The sequence below is a fragment of the Salmo salar genome, chromosome 21 (genome assembly GCF_965601325.2).
Source record: "Salmo salar chromosome 21, fSalSal1, whole genome shotgun sequence".
Taxonomy (NCBI): Eukaryota; Metazoa; Chordata; class Actinopteri; order Salmoniformes; family Salmonidae; genus Salmo; species Salmo salar.
This window is the reverse complement of record NC_138311.1, coordinates 41840922-41860724: the sequence shown is the minus strand read 5'-3', so window position 1 is coordinate 41860724 and position 19803 is coordinate 41840922. Positions and strand designations below refer to the sequence as shown.

Genomic DNA, 19803 nt, shown 5'->3' with positions numbered 1-19803 from the left:
CTTGAGCCACTCCTTTGTTGCCTTGTTTGTTTTTGGAACACTTCACGTGTGATTATATTTCACATGTGGATTTTCACAGGTGATGCCATGCAAACAAAAATGAGTTATGATACATATAGTGCTTTTAACATTTAGTGTTTTCAACTTACATATTTGACTCACTTTGACATACATGATGTACACTGAGGGTACAAACACTAGGCACACCTTCCTAGTATGGAGTTGCACCCCCATTTGCCTTCAGAAGAGCCTCAATTTGTCGGGGCATGGACTGTACAAGGTGTCGAAAGCATTCCGAAGGGATTATGGCCCATTTAGACTCCAATGCTTCCCACAGTTGTGTAAAGTTGGCTGGATGTCTTTTGGGTGGTGGACCGTTCTTGATACACATGCAAAACTGTTGAGCGTGAAAAACCCAGCAACGTTGCAGTTCTTAACATACTTAAACCGATGCGCCTGGCACCTACTACCATATCCCGTTCAAAGGCACTTTAATATTTTGTCTTGCTCATTCACCCTCTGAATGGCACATATACACAATCCATGTCTCAATGCCTAAAAATCCTTGAACCTGTCTCCTCCCCTTCATCTACACTGATTTGACGTGGATTTAACAAGTGACGTCAATAAGGGATCATAGCTTTCACCTAATCAGTCTAAGTCATGGAAAAAGCATATGTTTCTAATGTTTTGTACACTGTGTTAGTTTATTTATAGAGGCATTATTATTCAACATGTCCTTATCTGGGATTTGAACTCACAACCTCTTGGTTCATGGCAGGTTCATGGCATTCTGATCTTCCTTCTACACCACCATGTCTGTATCATGAGATAATTTCACCTGTATTCCTACACTTTGAACTTCAAAGTATATCTCAACCTTGTTAAAAATACACTCAAGAAAATGTCATGTGAAGTGTTCCAAAAACACATGATTTGACATGCGAAATGTCACATGTCAAGTGTTACAAAAACACGTTATCATATGTGAAATTCATGTAGTTTTTCCGTAAGGGACTACACGGTTGCAGAGTTTTCATCCTCGCCAAGGCCATTATTATTTTTTTTAACCATGTGACCTGAATAGACAAAATCTGGTCCCATCATAGCCCGTATTAAACCTTTTTACAACAGATGAATCACTTCATATTGTGTAAGGTCCAGAGGTTTACCTGGTTAGGATACCAGATTAGGAAAAACTACGGGCCCCAGTTTTTTTTCCGCCAAACCACTCTGGGACCTGTGGTGCCCTTTCTGACTCACTGTAACAGAAAAACACACACAACTGCCATGTAAACTGAGTTTATTAACTGTTTGTTTTAACTGTTATTTCCTCTCTGTCATGTTTACACAGAAACTTCCTCTTCAGATTGAGTCTCAACAACGTGTCTCTCATCCAGGTAAAATAAGTCCACCTCCTCTCTTCTCTTGCTGCTGTGTGTGTGTGTGTGTGTGTGTTGTCCAGTTACATATAATCTGATTACAAAAAACTAACTAATCAGTTATTCCAGCAAAAATATTGTAATCAGATTGGATACTTTTGAAAAACTCTGATTACTTAGATTACTTTTCAATTCCAAAAGGATGTTTGCGTAAAAGTACATTATGACATAATTTCTGTTTTCTCAAAGACATTTAGTTCAGCCTTGGAAAAAAGTTGCCAGTTTTAAGTTAATTCCACTCAAACGAATCTGACCACAAGTCAGTCCACTATGATGACACACCAAATGGATCCTTTTTGTCGTCGTCTTATGCCTCTTCAAGGGTAACTCTCAAACCCAATTTCTGCCTTTGCCCTTACCGCTTCAAATTTTCAAAACATGCATTCAGGTGAGAAGTAGTGGTTGGGGGGAATTGCTAATAAATATTCATTTTGGGGGTGGGTAAAGGTAGTTGTACCTGATTCCAAAAGTTTCTCACTAAAATATACCAGAAGTACACTGGCACGCTCTGATAATAAAATGATGTGCATCATAAGCAAATACGTCTCTGGACATTTAGCTCACAGTGGTAAGGCACTTAGTTGCTGACATCTATTGCCACTTGCGGTGTAAATTCAAATCCCCCATGGGGGATGGAAAATAAATGTGGACTCACATTTATTGCGGTATTGTGTTGGGAAGAAAAGTGCAATCATCACCTTGGAAATGAAGATTAATTCAATCCAACCGCATTGCAGTATTTACACAGTAGCTCTTTTTCCAGTGGTCAAATTAACTCACACATTGGTCTTGGGTACTGAATAAAAACCTACAACTACTACCAGGGTGACCCCTCTCACAGGTATACTTTTCAGAATTAGAAGTGTGTGGCAGGAGATAAATCATGTAAATAAAGGATTTGAAAAAATATATATATCTACCCGAGGGGCACAGTGGTCTAAGGCACTGCATTGATGTGCCGCTAGAGATTCTGGGTTCGAGTCCAGGCTCTGTTGCAGCCGGCCGCAACTGGGACACCAGTTGGAGCACAATTGGCCCAGCGTCATCCGGGTTAGGGGAGGGTTTGGCTGGCAGGGATGTCCTTGTCCCATCGTGCACTAGCGACTCCTGTGGTGGGCCGGGTGCAGTGCATGCTGACACGTTTGCCAGGTGTACGGTGTTTCCTCTGACACATTGGTGTGGCTGGCTTCTGGGTTAAGTGGGCATTGTCTCAAGAAGCAGTGCGGCTTGGTTGGGCTGTGTTTCAGAGGACGCATGGCTCTCAACCTTTGCCTCTCCTGAGTCTGTACGGGAGTTGCAGTGATGAGACAAGACTGTAACTACCAATTGGATACCACGAAAAAGGGGTTATTATTATTATTATTTTTAATCTATAAATATATGCCCAATGTGGTATTAGAACTCACAAATATGAGCCAACTGTCTTAGCATACTGCACCACCAATCAGTCATAGCAGTTGGGGAAAAATACAATGACTTGACATGACCACCATTGTCATCTATTTCTTGTTACGATGGATGTAGCTACGAATATAAACATATAATCCTCATAGCCTACATTTCGTTTTCTTCATAAAGATATAGATGTCTGTGAAACGGTAAGCAAAAACGTTGAATTAAGTCATATGCGGAAATGTGCCTAACTGCCTTTTGAATTTAGTCAAGGAAGCATCATACATAATGTATTATTACACTCCACTTACCAAGGCCATTGCCAAATAAAGCACGCTGTCACCTGCTTTTATAGTGAGCCTTGAGGTGGTACCACCCAGCACATCTAGAAGGGAGTGTACTTCATACTGAACCTCTTCCTTGAGGTGGTACCACCCAGCACATCTAGAAGGGAGTGTACTTCATACTGAACCTCTTCCTTGAGGTGGTACCACCCAGCACATCTAGAAGGGAGTGTACTTCATACTGAACCTCTTCCTTGAGGTGGTACCACCCAGCACATCTAGAAGGGAGTGTACTTCATACTGAACCCCTTCCTTGAGGTGGTACCACCCAGCACATCTAGAAGGGAGTGTACTTCATACTGAACCCCTTCCTTGAGGTGGTACCACCCAGCACATCTAGAAGGGAGAGTACTTCATACCGAACCCCTTTACTGATTTTGGGTAGTCTCAAAATGACGTTACTGATGACCATTTTGGACACGTAACTGTAATGGGTTACATTTAGAAAGTAGCCTACCGAACCCTGTCAGTGGTCTTTAACAAACCACACTTATCTGTCTGCAGCCAGCGCTCCTCTCTTCCGCTGGGCTCCCAGACCTGCTCTCTTTCTCTCCTTCTCCGCCTCTTTCCTCCTCTCTCTACTCCTCTGTTCTGCCGCTCCTCTCTTTAACTTTCCTGGCAGCAGTTGGCTTGCTGGTATTGATTCTGTGGTTTTGGGACTGGAGTGTTTTCATCTCCTAGGATGATGGTGGAGTGGTGAAAGAGTGAGTGTTTGGTGTGATGTCTATATGGAGGTAGCTACTGTTACAGAGGTCTACTGTGGGATTACAGTGCATCAGGTAGAGAAGGCTCATGGTGGTGTGGGACCTGTTTTTAGTATTCCAGCCCTGGAGATTGTACATCACAAACCACGTTTCCATCCACAGTTTTTATGCGAGTAAAGTTATACTCGGGCGGCAGGTAGCCTAGTGGTTAGAGTGTTGAACTAGTAACTGAAAGGTTGCTAGATCAAACCTCTGAGCTGACAAGGTAAGAATCAGTTGTTCTGCCCCTGAACAAGGCAGTTAACCCACTGTTCCTAGGCTGTCATTGTGAATAAGAATGTGTTCTTAACTGACTTGCCTAGTTAAATAAAGGTTAAAAAAAAATGTTAAAAATTACATTTTGGTACAATTTTATAAATGCCGACAGATAATTTGTTAGTTTGACACGGTGGGATATTTTTGTGTTGGTAAAATGAATTATGCTAGAAATGGCGGTGGAAACATTTTTATGCTCAAATATTGATATAATAACCATCATCGAAGTAAACTTGGAGTCACGCAATATGATATGTGGTCCTCCCACTACGACTCGGGAAACCATGTAGTTTATTAGGCTACAGATGAAATCAATTATGATGACCTTCACACGGTGACGAAGGTTCCTGCCGGTCTTGATGCTTCTTTACAATAATATTGTGGGTCTGATACTGGTGACATGATGATTGATGCTTGACTGCCGTTGACAAATACAAATACTTGCGCTCTTATCAATAATAATCTCATGTAGACTAGCCTACCTGCACTGTGTCTGTGAGCTGTTAGCTAAAGAGCTTGTGCCCAGACCAGAGCCAAGACTATTGTAATAGTTCCAAAAGTGTCCAACCCCGTCCATCTGGCACTCCAGCAAGACTCAATCAAACACTCAGTCCTTGAAAGAACACAAGCACTATTTGAACCCAGGCATGACTAAATCAAATCAAATGTATTTATAAAGCCCTTACATCAGCTGATGTCACAAAATGCTGTACAGAAACCCAGCCTAAAACCCCAAACAGCAAGCAATGCAGGTGTAGAAGCACGGTGGCTAGGAAAATCTCCCTAGAAAGGCCATAACCTAGGAAGAAACCTAGAGAGGAACCAGGCTATGAGGGGTGGCCAGTCCTCTTCTGGCTGTGCCAGGTGGAGATTATAACAGAACATAGCCAAGATGTTCAAATGTTCATAGATGACCAGCAGGCTCAAATAATAATAATCACAGTGGTTGTTGAGGGTGCAACAGGTCAGCATCTCAGGAGTAAATGTCAGTTGGCTTTTCATAGCCGATCATTCAGAGTATCTCTACCACTCCTGCTGTCTCTAGAGAGTTGAAAACAGCAGGTCTGGGACAGGTAGCACGTCCAGTGAACAGGTCAGGGTTCCATAGCCACAGGCAGAACAGTTGAAACTGGAGCAGCAGCACGGCCAAGTGGACTGGGGAGAGCAAGGAGTCATCAGGCCAGGTAGTCCTGAGGCATGGTCCTAGGGCTCAGGTCCTACGAGAGAGAGAAAGAAAGAGACAGAATTAGAGAGAGCATACTTAAATTCACACAGGACACCGGATAAGACAGGAGAAATACTCCAGATATAACAGACTGACCCTAGCCCCCCGACACATAAACTACTGCAGCATAAATACTGGAGGCTGAGACAGGAGGGGTCGGGAGACACTGTGGCCCCATCCGACGATACCCCCGGACAGGGCCAAACAGGCAGGATATAACCCCACCCACTTAGCCAAAGCACAGCCCCCACACCACTAGAGGGATATCTTCAACCACCAATTTACCATCCTGAGACAAGGCCGAGTATAGCCCACAAAGATCTCCGCCACGGCACAACCCAAGGGGGGGCGCCAACCCGGACAGGAAGATCACGTCAGTGACATAACCCACTCAAGTGACGCACCCCTCCTAGGGACGGCATGGAAGAGCACCAGTAAGCCAGTGACTCAGCCCCTGTAATAGAGTTAGAGGCAGAGAATCCCAGTGGAGAGAGGGGAACCGGCCAGGCAGAGACAGCAAGGGCGGTTCGTTGTTCCAGTGCCTTTCCGTTCACCTTCACATTCCTGGGCCAGACTACACTCAATCATAGGACCTACTGAAGAGATGAGTCTTCAATAAAGACTTAAAGGTTGAGACCGAGTCTGCATCTCTCACATGGGTAGGCAGACCATTCCATAAAAAGGGAGCTCTATAGGAGAAAGCCCTGCCTCCAGCTGTTTGCTGCAGTCTTGTGACCGTAGCGTACATGTAGGTATGTACGGCAGGACCAAATCGGAAGATAGGTAGGAGCAAGCCCTTGCCTTAACAGGAAGCCAGTGTAGAGAGGCTAGCACTGGAGTGATATGATCAAATCTTTTGGTTCTAGTCAAGATTCTAGCAGCCGTGTTTAGCACTAACTGAAAGTTTGTTTAGTGCTTTATCCGGGTAGCCAGAAAGTAGAGCATTGCAGTAGTCTAACCTAGAAGTGACAAAAGCATGGATTCATTTTTCTGCATCATTTTTGGACAGAAAGTTTCTGATTTTTGCAATGTTACATAGATGGAAAAAAGCTGTCCTTGAAACAGTCTTGACATGTTCGTCAAAAGAGCGATCAGGGTCTAGAGTAACGCCGAGGTCCTTCACAGTTTTATTTGAGACGACTGTACAACCAATACAATCAAGATGAATTGTCAGATTCAACAGAAGATCTCTTTGTTTCTTGGGACCTAGAACAAGCATCTCTGTTTTGTCCGAGTTTAAAAGTAGAACATTTGCAGCCGTCCACTTCCTTATGTCTGAAACACAGGCTTCCAGGGAGGGCAATTTTGGGGCTTCACCATGTTTCATCGAAATGTACAGCTGTGTGTCATCCGCATAGCAGTGAAAGTTAACATTATGTTTTCGAATGACATCACCAAGAGGTAAAATATATAGTGAAAACAATAGTGGTCCTAAAACGGAACCTTAAGCATCACCGAAATGTACAGTTGATTTGTCAGAGGACAAACCATCCACAGAGACAAACTGATATCTTTCCGACAGATCAGATCTAAACCAGGCCAGAACTTGTCCGTGTAGACCAATTTGGGTTTCCAATCTTTCCAAAAGAATGTGGTGATCGATGGTATCAAAAGCAGCACTTAGGTCTAGGAGCACGAGGACAGATGCAGAGCCTCGGTCTGACGCCATTAAAAGGTAATTTACCAAGTCCACAAGTGCAGTCTCAGTGCTATGATGGAGTCTAAAACCAGACTGAAGCGTTTCGCATACATTGATTGTCTTCAGGAAGGCAGTGAGTTGCCGTGCAACAGCTTTTTCAAAATTTTTGGAGAGGAATGGGAGAATCGATATAGGATAGTTTTTAATATTTTTTGGGTCAAGGTTTGGCTTTTTCAAGAGAGGCTTTATTACTGCCACTTTTAGTGAGTTTGGTACACATCCGGTGGATAGAGAGCCGTTTATTATGTTCAACATTGGAGGGCCAAGCACAGGAAACAGCTCTTTCAGTAGTTTAGTTGGAATAGGGTCCAGTATGTTTAGAGGCCATGATTATTTTCATCAATGTGTCAAGAGATATAATACTTAAATACTAATGCACATAGGGGAGAGGTTGAGTGAAATGAGTGAATGCTGTATGTTGGTCTGATTCTACAGCACTACGGCCTGTTTCTCTGCACTGAGAAGGATGGATGGATGGATGAATGAAAGCATATCACCACACACAGACTTAGGCTTCTATGAAAAAGTGCTCTTTCAGCACAGTCACAACAAAGTGACATAATATGTGAGCAGCTGCCACCAGTGTGCCAATGTTAATGTTTCCCCACTGGGCAAAAACTGGTTGAATCAATGTTGTTTCCACATCATTTCAACTAAATAAATCAATGTGATGACATTGAATCAAGGTGGAAAACTGATTGGATAATCAAAAAGACATCAACGTAAGGACATTTTGTCTTTTTTTTTCACCCAACTTTGAACCTAAATCCAATGACATGGTAATTTTTTGTTGTTGATTTCAAGTTGAATTCACGTTAGTTGACAACTCAACCAACTGTAAATCAAAACTAGACGTTGAACTGACATCTGTGCCCAGTGGTTCTTTGTTTTTGATACTCTTGTTGTCTTTTTTTTGTCTGTGGAAGAGGACTGGGGTTGGTGAGTTTCGCACACTATTTCTGTACTCGGTAAAATGGTTCTGGCAGTCCTGAAATGAACCGTGTCTTTCAACATCTGTACGCCTGTGTGCACACACACACACACACACACACACACACACACACACACACACACACACACACACACACACACACACACACACACACACACACACACACACACACACACACACACACAGACACACACTCTTTATTGTCTTGTCTTGAGCTGGGGGATAAACAAGGTGGCTCCCTCTTCATTCTGTTCTAACTGGAGGTGTCATTAGGTGTGCCAGGGCCCAAATCGATGAGTACAGAACATTGCTGCTGCCCAGTTAGTAGGAGAGGATCTGAGCCTGCCAGCATGCCTAAAGAGATGGAAGGACGCTGCTTCAAACTATTCCTCTTCCTCCTCCTGCCTGCTAGCCTGCTAGCCTGAACCATACACAGCAGCAGGAGAGAGCTATCCAACCCAGTCCCGGGGGACCTAAGGGTTGGCTGGCTTCAGCCCCGCACAATCTACACAATCACACAGACCTGAAATGGAGGTCAGGTATTGAAATGGGGTGAAAGTGAGTCTACATTACCTGCTGTCCTCTAGTTGAAATGAGTCTCTGATTGATTGAGAAGTAACTGGAGTAACAACCACTATTCACTATTCAGTCAGAGCAGACCTATTCATACATTTTAATGGCAGCCCAGTCTTTATCAAAGCTGACCCGTTATCCCTGTAACCACATCCCTTTTGAGCGTCCCTACCTCGTCTGTCTGTGTCTCTCTGTCTCTCTCTTCCCTGTCTCTCTTCATCCCTCTCTCACTCTCTGCCCCTCTCTCTATGTGATGCTATTAGAGTCACCCTGTGTGTTGCTTAGAGGACTATAATGGAACAGCCCAGCGACGGAGCTCACCTCCCCATGCAAAACACGCAGCTCCTGTCAGGAGAGATGAAGGGGAGAGATGAGGACAGAGGGGTGAGGACAGGCCTTTTAGTTCTCCCCTTGCTGGGGGGAGAAGGGAGAAAAAAAGGGAGAGACGTGGGAGGAAAGAGGGGGGAGGACAGACCTTTTAGTTTTCTCTGAGAAGGGGGGAGGAGGGGGAAGTGCTGATGCTGGCTTTGAAGGTGGACCCAGGCTATTCAAACAGACACCTGGGAGAACACCTGTCATAGACATTAGTGGGCAGGCAAGCGTGGAGGAGAGGAAAAGGGGAGATTGAGAGGAAGAGACAAAGGGAAGGGGATAAATACAGTGGTCATCAGAGGAGAGAGAGAGACCTATCCAACCAAAAAACACAGACACAGAAAACCTTAGCTTACGCCTTCGCTCTAGTGAAATACTAAAACAATGCATAAATACTGTAAGATAAAAGAAGGAATAGCATGCCAGAAAACAGCTCAATGTGATTGAAAAATCCATTGAATCAAATCACTTCTGGGAAAATTGGAACACACTAAACAGTCAACAACACAAAGAGCTATCTATCCAAAATGGAGATGTATGGATAAACCACTTATCTAACCTTTTTGGAAATATAACAAAAAACCACAAACAAAAACAAACTGTACATGATCATATACTAAACTTAGAATCAACTATTAAAGACTACCAGAACCCACTGGACTCTCCAAATACATTGGATGAGCTACAACACCAAATATAAAACCTCCAACCCAAAAGGCCTGTGGTGTTGATGGTATACTAAATGAAATGATAAAATATACAGACCACAAATTGAAATGGCTATTAAACTCTTCAACATTATCCTCAGCTCTGGCTTCTTCCCCAATATTTGGAATCAAGGTCAGATCACACCATTCCACAAAAGAGGTGACAAGTTTTACACCAATAATTACCATGGAATCTGCGTCAACAGAAATCTCTGAAAAATCCTTTGCACTATCATCACTCCAACATTTCCTCAGTGAAAACAATGTCCTGAGCAAATGTCAAATTGGCTTTCTACCAAAATACCGTACAACAGACCACATATACACCATGCACACCCTTAGTGACAAACAAACCAACCAAAACAAAAGCTTTGTTGATTTCAAAAAAGCTTTTGATTCCATTTGGCATGAGTGTCTGCTATACAAATTTATGGAAAGCAGTGTTGGGGGGAAAAACATATTGCATTATAAAATCAATTTACACAAACAACACGTGTGCAGTTAAAATTGGCAAATAAACACAGATTTCTTTCCTCAGGGCCGTGGGATGAACTCAGAAATCAAATGTCTACTGTTTGTAGATGATCTGGTCCTTCTGTCCCCAACCAAGGAGGGCCTACAGCAGCATCTAGCTCTTCTGCACAGATTCTGTCAGACCTGGGCCCTTTCAGTAAATCTCAGTAAGACAAAAATAATGGTGTTCCAAAAAAGATCCACTTGCCAGAACCACGAATACAAATTCCATCTCCACACCATTGCCCTAGAGCACACAGAGTATTACACCTACTGTGGCTTAAACATCAACACCACAGGTAACTTCCACAAGGATTTGATCGATCTGAGAAACAAGGCAAGAAGGGCCTTCTACGCCGTCAAAAGGAACATAAACTCGACATCCCTGGCTAAAATACTTCAATCAGTTATAGAACCAATTGCCCTTTATGGTTGTGAGGTATGTGGTCCACTCACCAACCAAGAATTCACAAAATAGGACAAACCCAATTGAGACTCTGCATGCAGAATTCTGCAAAAATATACTTTGTGTGCAACGCAAAACCCCAAACAATACATGGAGAGCAGAATTAGGACTATACCCACTAGAATCCAGAAAATAGCTGTTCAATTCTACAACCACCAAAAAGGAAGTGATGCCTACATATTCCATCACAAAGCCCTCACCTGCAGAGAAATGAACCTAGAGAAGAGTCCTCTCAGCCAGCTAGTTCTGGGGCTCTGTTCACAAACACAAACAGACCCCACAGAGTCCCAGGACAGCAAAACAATTAGACCCCACCAAATTAAGCAAGAAGATAAGAAGCAAGAAGATGACACATTGGAAAGAATCAAACAAAAACAGAGCAATTTGGAATGCTATCTGGCTCTAAACAGAGAGTACACAGTGGCAGAATACCTGACCACAAAATTAAGAAAATCCTTGACTATGTACAGACTCAGTGAGCATAGCCTTGCTATTGAGAAAGGCTGCCATAGGCAGCCCTGGCTCTCAAGAGAAGACAGGCTAAGTGCACACTGCCCACAAAATTAGTTGAAAACTGAGTTCCATTTCCTAACCTCCTGCTAAATGTATGATCACCTCAGAGATACATATTTCCGACAGATCATATTCCAGAATTTGAAAAAAAGTTAAACACTGACATTTAGGTCATACACGTGTCACATGTTGCATGGTTTTACAGTGTATCTGCATGACACCATCCAAAGGGAAACTAAAAGAGCAACGCAGATGAAGGAAGCAGCTAGAGCAATCTCCCCCCTCTCTCTCTCTCTCTCTTTCTCTTTCTATCTCACTTTCTCTGTCTGTCTCTCTCTCTCTCCAGTTACTTTTGTTCTCCCTTCTTCTCTCTCTCTCTCGCCTCTCTCTCCCTCACCCCCTCTCTCTCCCTCCTGCTCGCTCCCTCTCTCTCCTGTTCTCTCTCACTCTTCTCCTCTCTCTCCTGCTTTCTCCCTCTCTCTCCTGTTCTCTCTCACTTCTCCTCTCCCTTCTGCTCTCTCCCTCTCTCTCCTGTTCTCTCACTCTTCTCCTCTCTCTCCTGCTCTCTCCCTCACCCCTCTCTCTCCCTCCTGCTCGCTCCCTCTCTCTCCAGTTCTCTCTCACTCTTCTCCTCTCTCTCCTGCTCTCTCCCTCTCTCTCCTGTTCTCTCACTCTTCTCCTCTCTCTCCTGCTCTCTCCCTCTCTCTCCTGTTCTCTCTCACTTCTCCTCTCCTCTCCCTTCTGCTCTCTCCCTCACTCTGCTGTGTGTTTTGTGTGGAGCTGGCAGACTACATCACACAAACATACTCTCAGCAGGGGCCAAGAAGACAGAGTGTGTGGGTGTGACTCAGAGAATCCCATCACATACCTCACCACATCCCTCACTCTAGCTCCCCTACGGTGAGAGGATGAGAGACCGAGCGAGAGTGAGTGAGACGTTCCAGGAAAAGGAGCGCACTGACAATTGTGTCAGATGTTCTTACCCAAAAAGGATGTAGTGATCCCACACGGTGTGTGTGTGTGTGTGTGTGTGTGTGTGTGTGGATGACAAAGGAGATCATTAATTCACATACACCCCCCACACCACCATACCTACCAGCTTGGAATCCTAAGCACAAATACCTTCAAGTGTGTGTGTGGGCACCACAGGAAGTTGGTGGCACCTTAATTGGAGAGGATGGGCTCGTGGTAATGACTGGAGCGGAATGATTGGAATGTTATCAAATATACCAAACACATGGTTTCCATGTGTTTGATGCCATTTCATATGCTCCATTCCAGCCATTATTATGAGCTGTCCTCCCCTCCACTGGTGGGCATATTCTATCAGTATCAAGGGAAATTATTTAGATTTCTGCAGGACCGTGAGAGAGGCATAGAAGCAGTAGCTTCTTCTCCACAAAGACCAGAGAGGTGGGCTATAAAATCCATGTTGGCCATTTCCAAGCATTCCATGGATGTGTCCTGTGCAGATATTTTATGATAGGTTAAGTACAGTACGTGCAGTGATGGACAGTATTTCTGTATTTGAAAACTTATTTTAATTATTTCATTATTTTGTCATTTCTATTACACTGGGCTGAACTACACTCTAATGTATTTTGTATTTTCAAAATACTGTAATTTGTCTTTTCAAAATACAAAACACTTTTGGGCGGCAGGGTAGCCTAGTGGTTAGAGCGTTGGACTAGTAACCGAAACAGTTCCAAGTTCAAATCCCCGAGCTGTCTAGGTAAAAATCTGTCGTTCTGCCCCAGAATAAGGCAGTTAACCCACTGTTCCTAGGCCATCATTGAAAATAATAACATGTTCTTAACTGACTTGCCTAGTAAAAAAATATACTTTTTATAGTGGTTTACATTTTGTGGCCCACCCTGCATTGGTATCAGAAGTCTGATATCACTATGGTGTGACAAAAATATCTGCTAAATAAACTATATAAATGTATATGTTAAATGCACAATTGCAAAGCAAGCTGAGTATTCTTCTAATGAGTTCTGCCCCCTTTACAGTGGGGGAAAAAAGTATTTGATCCCCTGCTGATTTGGTACGTTTGTCCACTTACAAAGAAATGATCAGTCTATAATTTTAATGGTAGGTTTACTTGAACAGTGAGAGACAGAATAACAACAAAAGAATCCTGAAAAACGCATGTCAAAAATGTTATAAAATGATTTGCATTTTAATGAGGGAAATAAGTATTTGACCCCTCTGCAAAACATGACTTAGTACTTGGTGGCAAAAACCCTTGTTGGCAATCACAGAGGTCAGACATTTCTTGTAGTTGGCCACCAGGTTTGCACACATCTCAGGAGGGATTTTGTCCCAGTCCTCTTTGCAGATCTTTTCCAAGTCATTAAGGTTTCGAGGCTGACGTTTGGCAACTCGAACCTTCAGCTCCCTCCACAGATTTTCTATGGGATTAAGGTCTGGAGACTGGCTAGGCCACTCCAGGACCTTAATGTGCTTCTTCTTGAGCCACTCCTTTGTTGCCTTGGCCGTGTGTTTTGGGTCATTGTCATGCTGGTATACCCATCCACGACCCATTTTCAATGCCCTGACTGAGGGAAGGAGGTTCTCACCCAAAATTTGACGGTACATGGCCCCGTCCATCGTCCCTTTGATGCGGTGAAGTTGTCTTGTCCCCTTAGCAGAAAAACACCCCCAAAGCATAATGTTTCCACCTCCATGTTTGACGGTGGAGATGGTTTTCTTGGGGTCATAGGCAGCATTCCTCCTCCTCCAAACACGGCGAGTTGAGTTGATGCCAAAGAGCTCCATTTTGGTCTCATCTGACCACAACACTTTCACCCAGTTGTCCTCTGAATCGTTCAGATGTTCATTGGCAAACTTCAGACGGGCATGTATATGTATTCTTGAGCAGGAGGACCTTGCGGGCGCTGCAGGATTTCAGTCCTTCACGGCGTAGTGTGTTACCAATTGTTTTCTTGGTGACTATGGTCCCAGCTGCCTTGAGATCATTGACAAGATCCTCCCATGTAGTTCTGGGCTGATTCCTCACCATTCTCATGATCATTGCAACCCCACGAGGTGAGATCTTGCATGGAGCCCCAGGCCGTGGGATATTGACAGTTCTTTTGTGTTTCTTCCATTTGCGAATAATCGCACCAAATGTTGTCACCTTCTCACCAAGCTGCTTGGCGATGGTCTTGTAGCCCATTCCAGCCTTGTGTAGGTCTACACTCTTGTCCCTGACATCCTTGGAGAGCTCCTTGGTCTTGGCCATGGTGGAGAGTTTGGAATCTGATTGATTGATTTGCTTCTGTGGACAGGTGTCTTTTTTACAAGCAACAACCTGCGGTTAGGAGCACTCCCTTTAAGAGTGTGCTCCTAATCTCAGCTCATTACCTGTATAAAAGACACCTGGGAGACAGAAATCTTTCTGATTGAGAGAGGGTCAAATACTTATTTCCCTCATTAAAATGCAAATCAATTTATAACATTTTTGGCATGCGTTTTTCTGGATATTTTTGTTGTTATTCTGTCTCTCACTGTTCAAATAAACCTACCATTAAAATTATAGACTGATCCTTTCTTTATCAGTGGGCAAACGTACAAAATCATCAGGGGATCAAATACTTATTCCCCCCACTGTATGTCATTTTCACTTATACATGTACATTTTGGTAATTTAGCAGACATGCTTATCCAGAGTGACTCAACTAAGGTAGATAAATAACAACATACAGTATCACAGTAATAGCAAGTCAAATGTTTTTGTAACCGTTACTGAGAATATCGTTGCTGTTCGGGCTGGCTACTTGCAAATGTATTTGAAAACACAAAATACATGTATTTTAATTAATTGAATTACAAAATACATGTACACAATACAAGTATACAGGTATTTTGTGGTTTATTTTGATACAGATACAAATTACCGTAAAGATAAATGTATCTGGTACAGCGGTCTAAGGCACTGCATCTCAGTGCTAGAGGTGTCACTACAGACCTGGTTTGATTCCAGGCTGTATCACAACTGACCGTGATTGGTAGTCCCATAGGGCGGCGCACAATTGGCCCAGCGTCGTACGGGTTAGGGCTTGGCTGGGGTAGGGTAGGCTGTCATTGTAAATAAGAATTTGTTCTTAACTGACTTGCCTAGTTAAAAAAAATGTAATTGTACAGTATTTTGTCATTTTTGCCCGTCCATGTATGTGTTGGACAGGCCAGAAAGCCCTGGAGGCTATGAGGGCCAGAGGGGGAGTGCTGAGGTGCACTAAGGTGAAAGAAATACTTTAGTTCTCTTTCTCTCAATTCAAAAAAGCCTTTATTGGCATTGCCAAAGCAAGTGAAATAAACAATAAACAAAAGTAAGATACAAAACAATATCAACAAAAAACAATTAGTAATGAACAGCAAACATTTCACGCCTCCCTTAGAATGCAAGATTAAGCTGATAGTCAGCTTTTTCCAGTCAGTTTCCAACCAGGAGAACACCTATATCTCCCAAGTGTTCAGTTTTTAACACTAGTGTTTACTCTCCCATTGTCCTGTTGAGTGCATTTAGTCATTAGACATTGATGTGACTTTACATGCCTTTTATTCCGATTAGTGTTAGGAATGTCTGTCACCTTACATACATTTCAGCACAACTGAACAGAACATTTGATTTAAGAAAGCTTTTCAAACATATGGTGTTGTTACTCAGCTAATTTTCTTTATCTCTCTGAGTGAAAAAAGACATGGGAGTGGCATCATTTTCATATTTCCCAGCATGCTTTGTTGCAGGTTGATTTTTAGAGTAGTTTGTTTTAATACATAAATCTTAATATCTATGTTTCCTCATGCACATTAATTAATTGATCTTGTACTATAGAAAGATAAGTGAATGCAATTTCTAAACTAATCCAATCTATAAAGCGTTGGATTTATTGTACCCGTTACCGAGATGGTTGTTCCAGTTTAGATGGTTTAGCTGGACAGGGTTGTGAAGTTTTCCCTATGTCTTGAATCTGCTAGGCATTACTAATTATTTCACAAACTACCATATTATAACTTGCTGGTCTGCAAAGGTCCAGGATTTTTGAAGGTTTCAGAGACAAAATGTATTGAACAATCAAAGTCATGGATGGGTATCTCTCACATGCACTTGAAAGGCATGCTGGGAAATATGCAAATATGGCTTTACACGCTGCAGTGTTAAAACAACACCTCAGGGCCGGTTTCCCAGACCGGTGTCCAGCCTAGTCCTGGACTAAAAAACATTCTTAATGGAGATTCCTGTTGAACGTGGAATGAGGCAGCGCTTGGTTTATTGTTTTGGCAAGTTTTGAAGTGTCTGAAAAAGTGTTTTATTGGAAAAGTTTGGTTACTAGCTAGCTACCTTTGATTTTGGATCCCGCAACGAGGTTGGCATCAGTTGCTGGAACCACTGCTATCTGTACAGGAATCCTACCAATCAAGGGTCTGATGATGAGCTGCTTGGCGTAGCAGCTAGCCTAGCTGCCACTGTTAGCTGCCAATCAAGTTAGCAGGGTTTCCTTAAGGGCTTGAACACAGCCCGCGATACAGTTAGCCCTTGTGGCTGGGACTGTGGCTGTCTAGATCCCTACAGTTTGTTGCTCTTTCCATCTTCCCTGTGACCTGCCCTGTCTGGAATTGTGGGGAGTAACAGCGTAGCCTACATTGCTACCATGACAAAGACCAAAGCCAGTGGGAGTACCGTTGATGACAGTGGTGTCTCTATCACAGGTGAAGGATCTTTTAAACAAACAAAAACAGTTCTACAAGCAGTTGTTCTACAAGAAAATTTATTCAAGTATTGTGTCAAAATACTGGTGGAGTCAACTAATAAAAGAATGGACGACCTGACCAGAGAGGTGCAGGACCTGAAGAACAGTTTGCAGTTCTCCCAGGGTCAGCTCAATGAGTTCAAACAGGAAAACAGCAAGATTACAAAAATCTGTAAGTCATTGAGAGAGGACATTAGTTCTGTATGTAAATCCATGATAACAATGACAGAGAAATCAGATTATTTCGAGGGACAATCAAGGCGGAACAACATTGTTGTAGATGGAATTGCAGAATCCCCACGAGACCTAGACGGAGTCTGAGAACAAAGTGAGAGAAATGATCTAAGAGAAACTGACGATGGACCACAGGAAGATTGCGTTGGAGCCCGCCCACAGGACTGGAAAACCCACCATCGACCGGTGTGACAAGCCCAGGCCGATCTGCGGTTCTGGAAAGATCCAAGAACTTGAGGGGAATGTACATCTTCCTCAACAAGGACGATCTTGAAGCTGTGTGTCAGAAGAGAAAATGTATTATTCCGGCCATGAGAGCTGCCAGAGCACGTGGGGACATTACTTACATCCGATATGACAGGCTCATTGTACACCCTCCCTCCCAAAAGCCTAGAAGGGATGAGAGAGCCAAGCCTATGGGTTCTTAGCTTTAACCCCGCAGCACACACACACAATTACACACACCAACTGATTAATGGACTGATAAATGAATGTTTTTTTTTCTCTTGCTTTGTTTGTTCTGTTCCATATTATGTCTATCTCTGAGAAGCTACCCAGGAAAAGGCTGAAAATACCCCATATTAATATATGTAGCCTAAGAAATAAGGTTCATGAAAGCAATAACTTCCTAACATCAGATAACATTCATATATTAGCTATTTCTGAGACTCATTACAAGGGTATAACATCTATAGAAGGAGAACTTGTTCTCAACTTGCCTACCTGGTTAAATAAAGGTGAAATAAAATAAATAAAAATAAATAGAAGAGACAGAAATGCTTATAGGGAAGGTTTGCTACATACAGTTGAAGTCGGAAGTTTACGTACACCTTAGCCAAATACATTTAAACTCAGTTTTTCACAATTCCTGACATTTAATCAGAGTAAAAATTCCGTGTTATAGGTCAGTTAGGATCACCACTTTATTTTAAGAATGTGAAATGTCAGAATAATAGCAGAGAGAGTGATTTATTTCAACTTTTATTTCTTTCATCACATTCCCCGTGGGTCAGAAGTTTACATACAGCCAATTAGTATTTGGTAGTATTGCCTTTAAATTGTTTAACTTGGGTCAAACTTTTTGGGTAGCCTTCCACAAGCTTCCCACAATAAGTTGGGTGAATTTTGGCCCACTCCTCCTGACAGAGCTGGTGTAACTGAGTCCGGTTTGTAGGCCTCCTTGCTCGCACACGCTTTTTCAGTTCTGCCCACAAATGTTCTATGAGATTGAGGTCAGGGCTTTGTGATGGCCACTCCAATACCTTGACTTTGTTGTCCTTAAGCCATTTTGCCACAACTTTAGAAGTGTGCTTGGGGTCATTGTCCATTTGGAAGACCCATTTGCGACCAAGCTTGAACTTCCTGACTGATGTCTTGAGATGTTGCTTCAATATGTCCACATTATTTTAATTCCTCATGAAGCCATCTATTTTGTGAAGTGCACCAGTTCCTCCTGCAGCAAAGCACCCCCACAACATGATGCTTCCACCCCTGTGCTTCACGGTCAGGATGGTGTACTTCGGCTTGCAAGCCTCCCCCTTTTTCCTTCAAACATAACGATGGTCATTATGGCCAAACATGTCTATTTTAGTTTCATCAAACCAGAGGACATTTCTCCAAAAAGTACAATCTTTGTCCCCATGTGCAGTTACAAACCGTAGTCTGGCTTTTTTATGGCGGTTTTGGAGCAGTGGCTTCTTCCTTGTGGAGCGACCTTTCAGGTTATGTCGATATAGGACTCGTTTTACTGTGGATATAGATACTTCTGTACCTGTTTCCTCCAGCATCTTCACAATGTCCTTTGCTGTTGTTCTGGGATTGATTTGCACTTTTCGCACCAAAGTACGTTCATCTCTAGGAGACAGAACGCGTCTCCTTCCTGAACGGTATGACGGCTGCATGGTCCCATGGTGTTTATACTTGCATACTATTGTTTGTATAGATGAACGTGGTACATTCAGGCATCTGGAAATTGCTCCCAATGATGAACCAGACTTGTGGAGGTCTACAATATTTTTTCTGAGGTCTTGGCTGATTTCTTTTGATTTTCCCATGATGTCAAGCAAAGAGGCACTGAGTTTGAAGGTAGGCCTTGAAATACATCCACAGGTACACCTCCAATTGACTCAAATTATGTCAATTAGCCTATCAGAAGCTTCTAAAGCCATGACATCATTTTCTGGAATTTTCCAAGCTATTTAAAGGCACAGTCAACTTAGTGTATGTAAACTTCTGACCCACTGGTGATTGTGATACAGTGAATTTTAAGTGAAAGAATCTGTCTGTAAACAATTTTTGGAAAAATGACTTGTGTCATGCACACAGTAGATGTCCTAACCGACTTGCCAAAACTGTAGTTTGTTAACAAGACATTTGTGCGGTGGTTGAAAAACGAGTTTTAATGACTCCAACCTTCGTGCATGTTAATTTCCGACTTCAACTGTATATTCAGAGCCATATCCCAGTAATGTTTAGAGAAGATCTCATGTCAAGTGTTATTGAAGTACTGTGGCTGCAGGTTCACCTGCCTCATCTAAAGCTGATTATTTTGTGGTGGTTCTATAGGCCACCAAGTGCTGACAGTCAGTGTCTAAAT

General features: G+C 42.8%; 1 protein-coding gene across 6 annotated transcripts in view; it reads left to right on the top strand.

Moving 5' to 3' along the window:
• LOC106582350 (semaphorin-5B) overlaps window positions 1-19803 on the top strand; it is a 318841-nt gene that overhangs the window by 155693 nt on the left and 143345 nt on the right. For all 6 annotated transcript variants that reach the window (XM_014165381.3, XM_014165380.3, XM_014165378.3 and 3 more), the window contains one exon: window positions 1355-1400. In XM_014165381.3, coding sequence (XP_014020856.1) covers window positions 1355-1400 — 46 coding nt within the window. The remainder of the gene's footprint in view (window positions 1-1354; window positions 1401-19803) is intronic.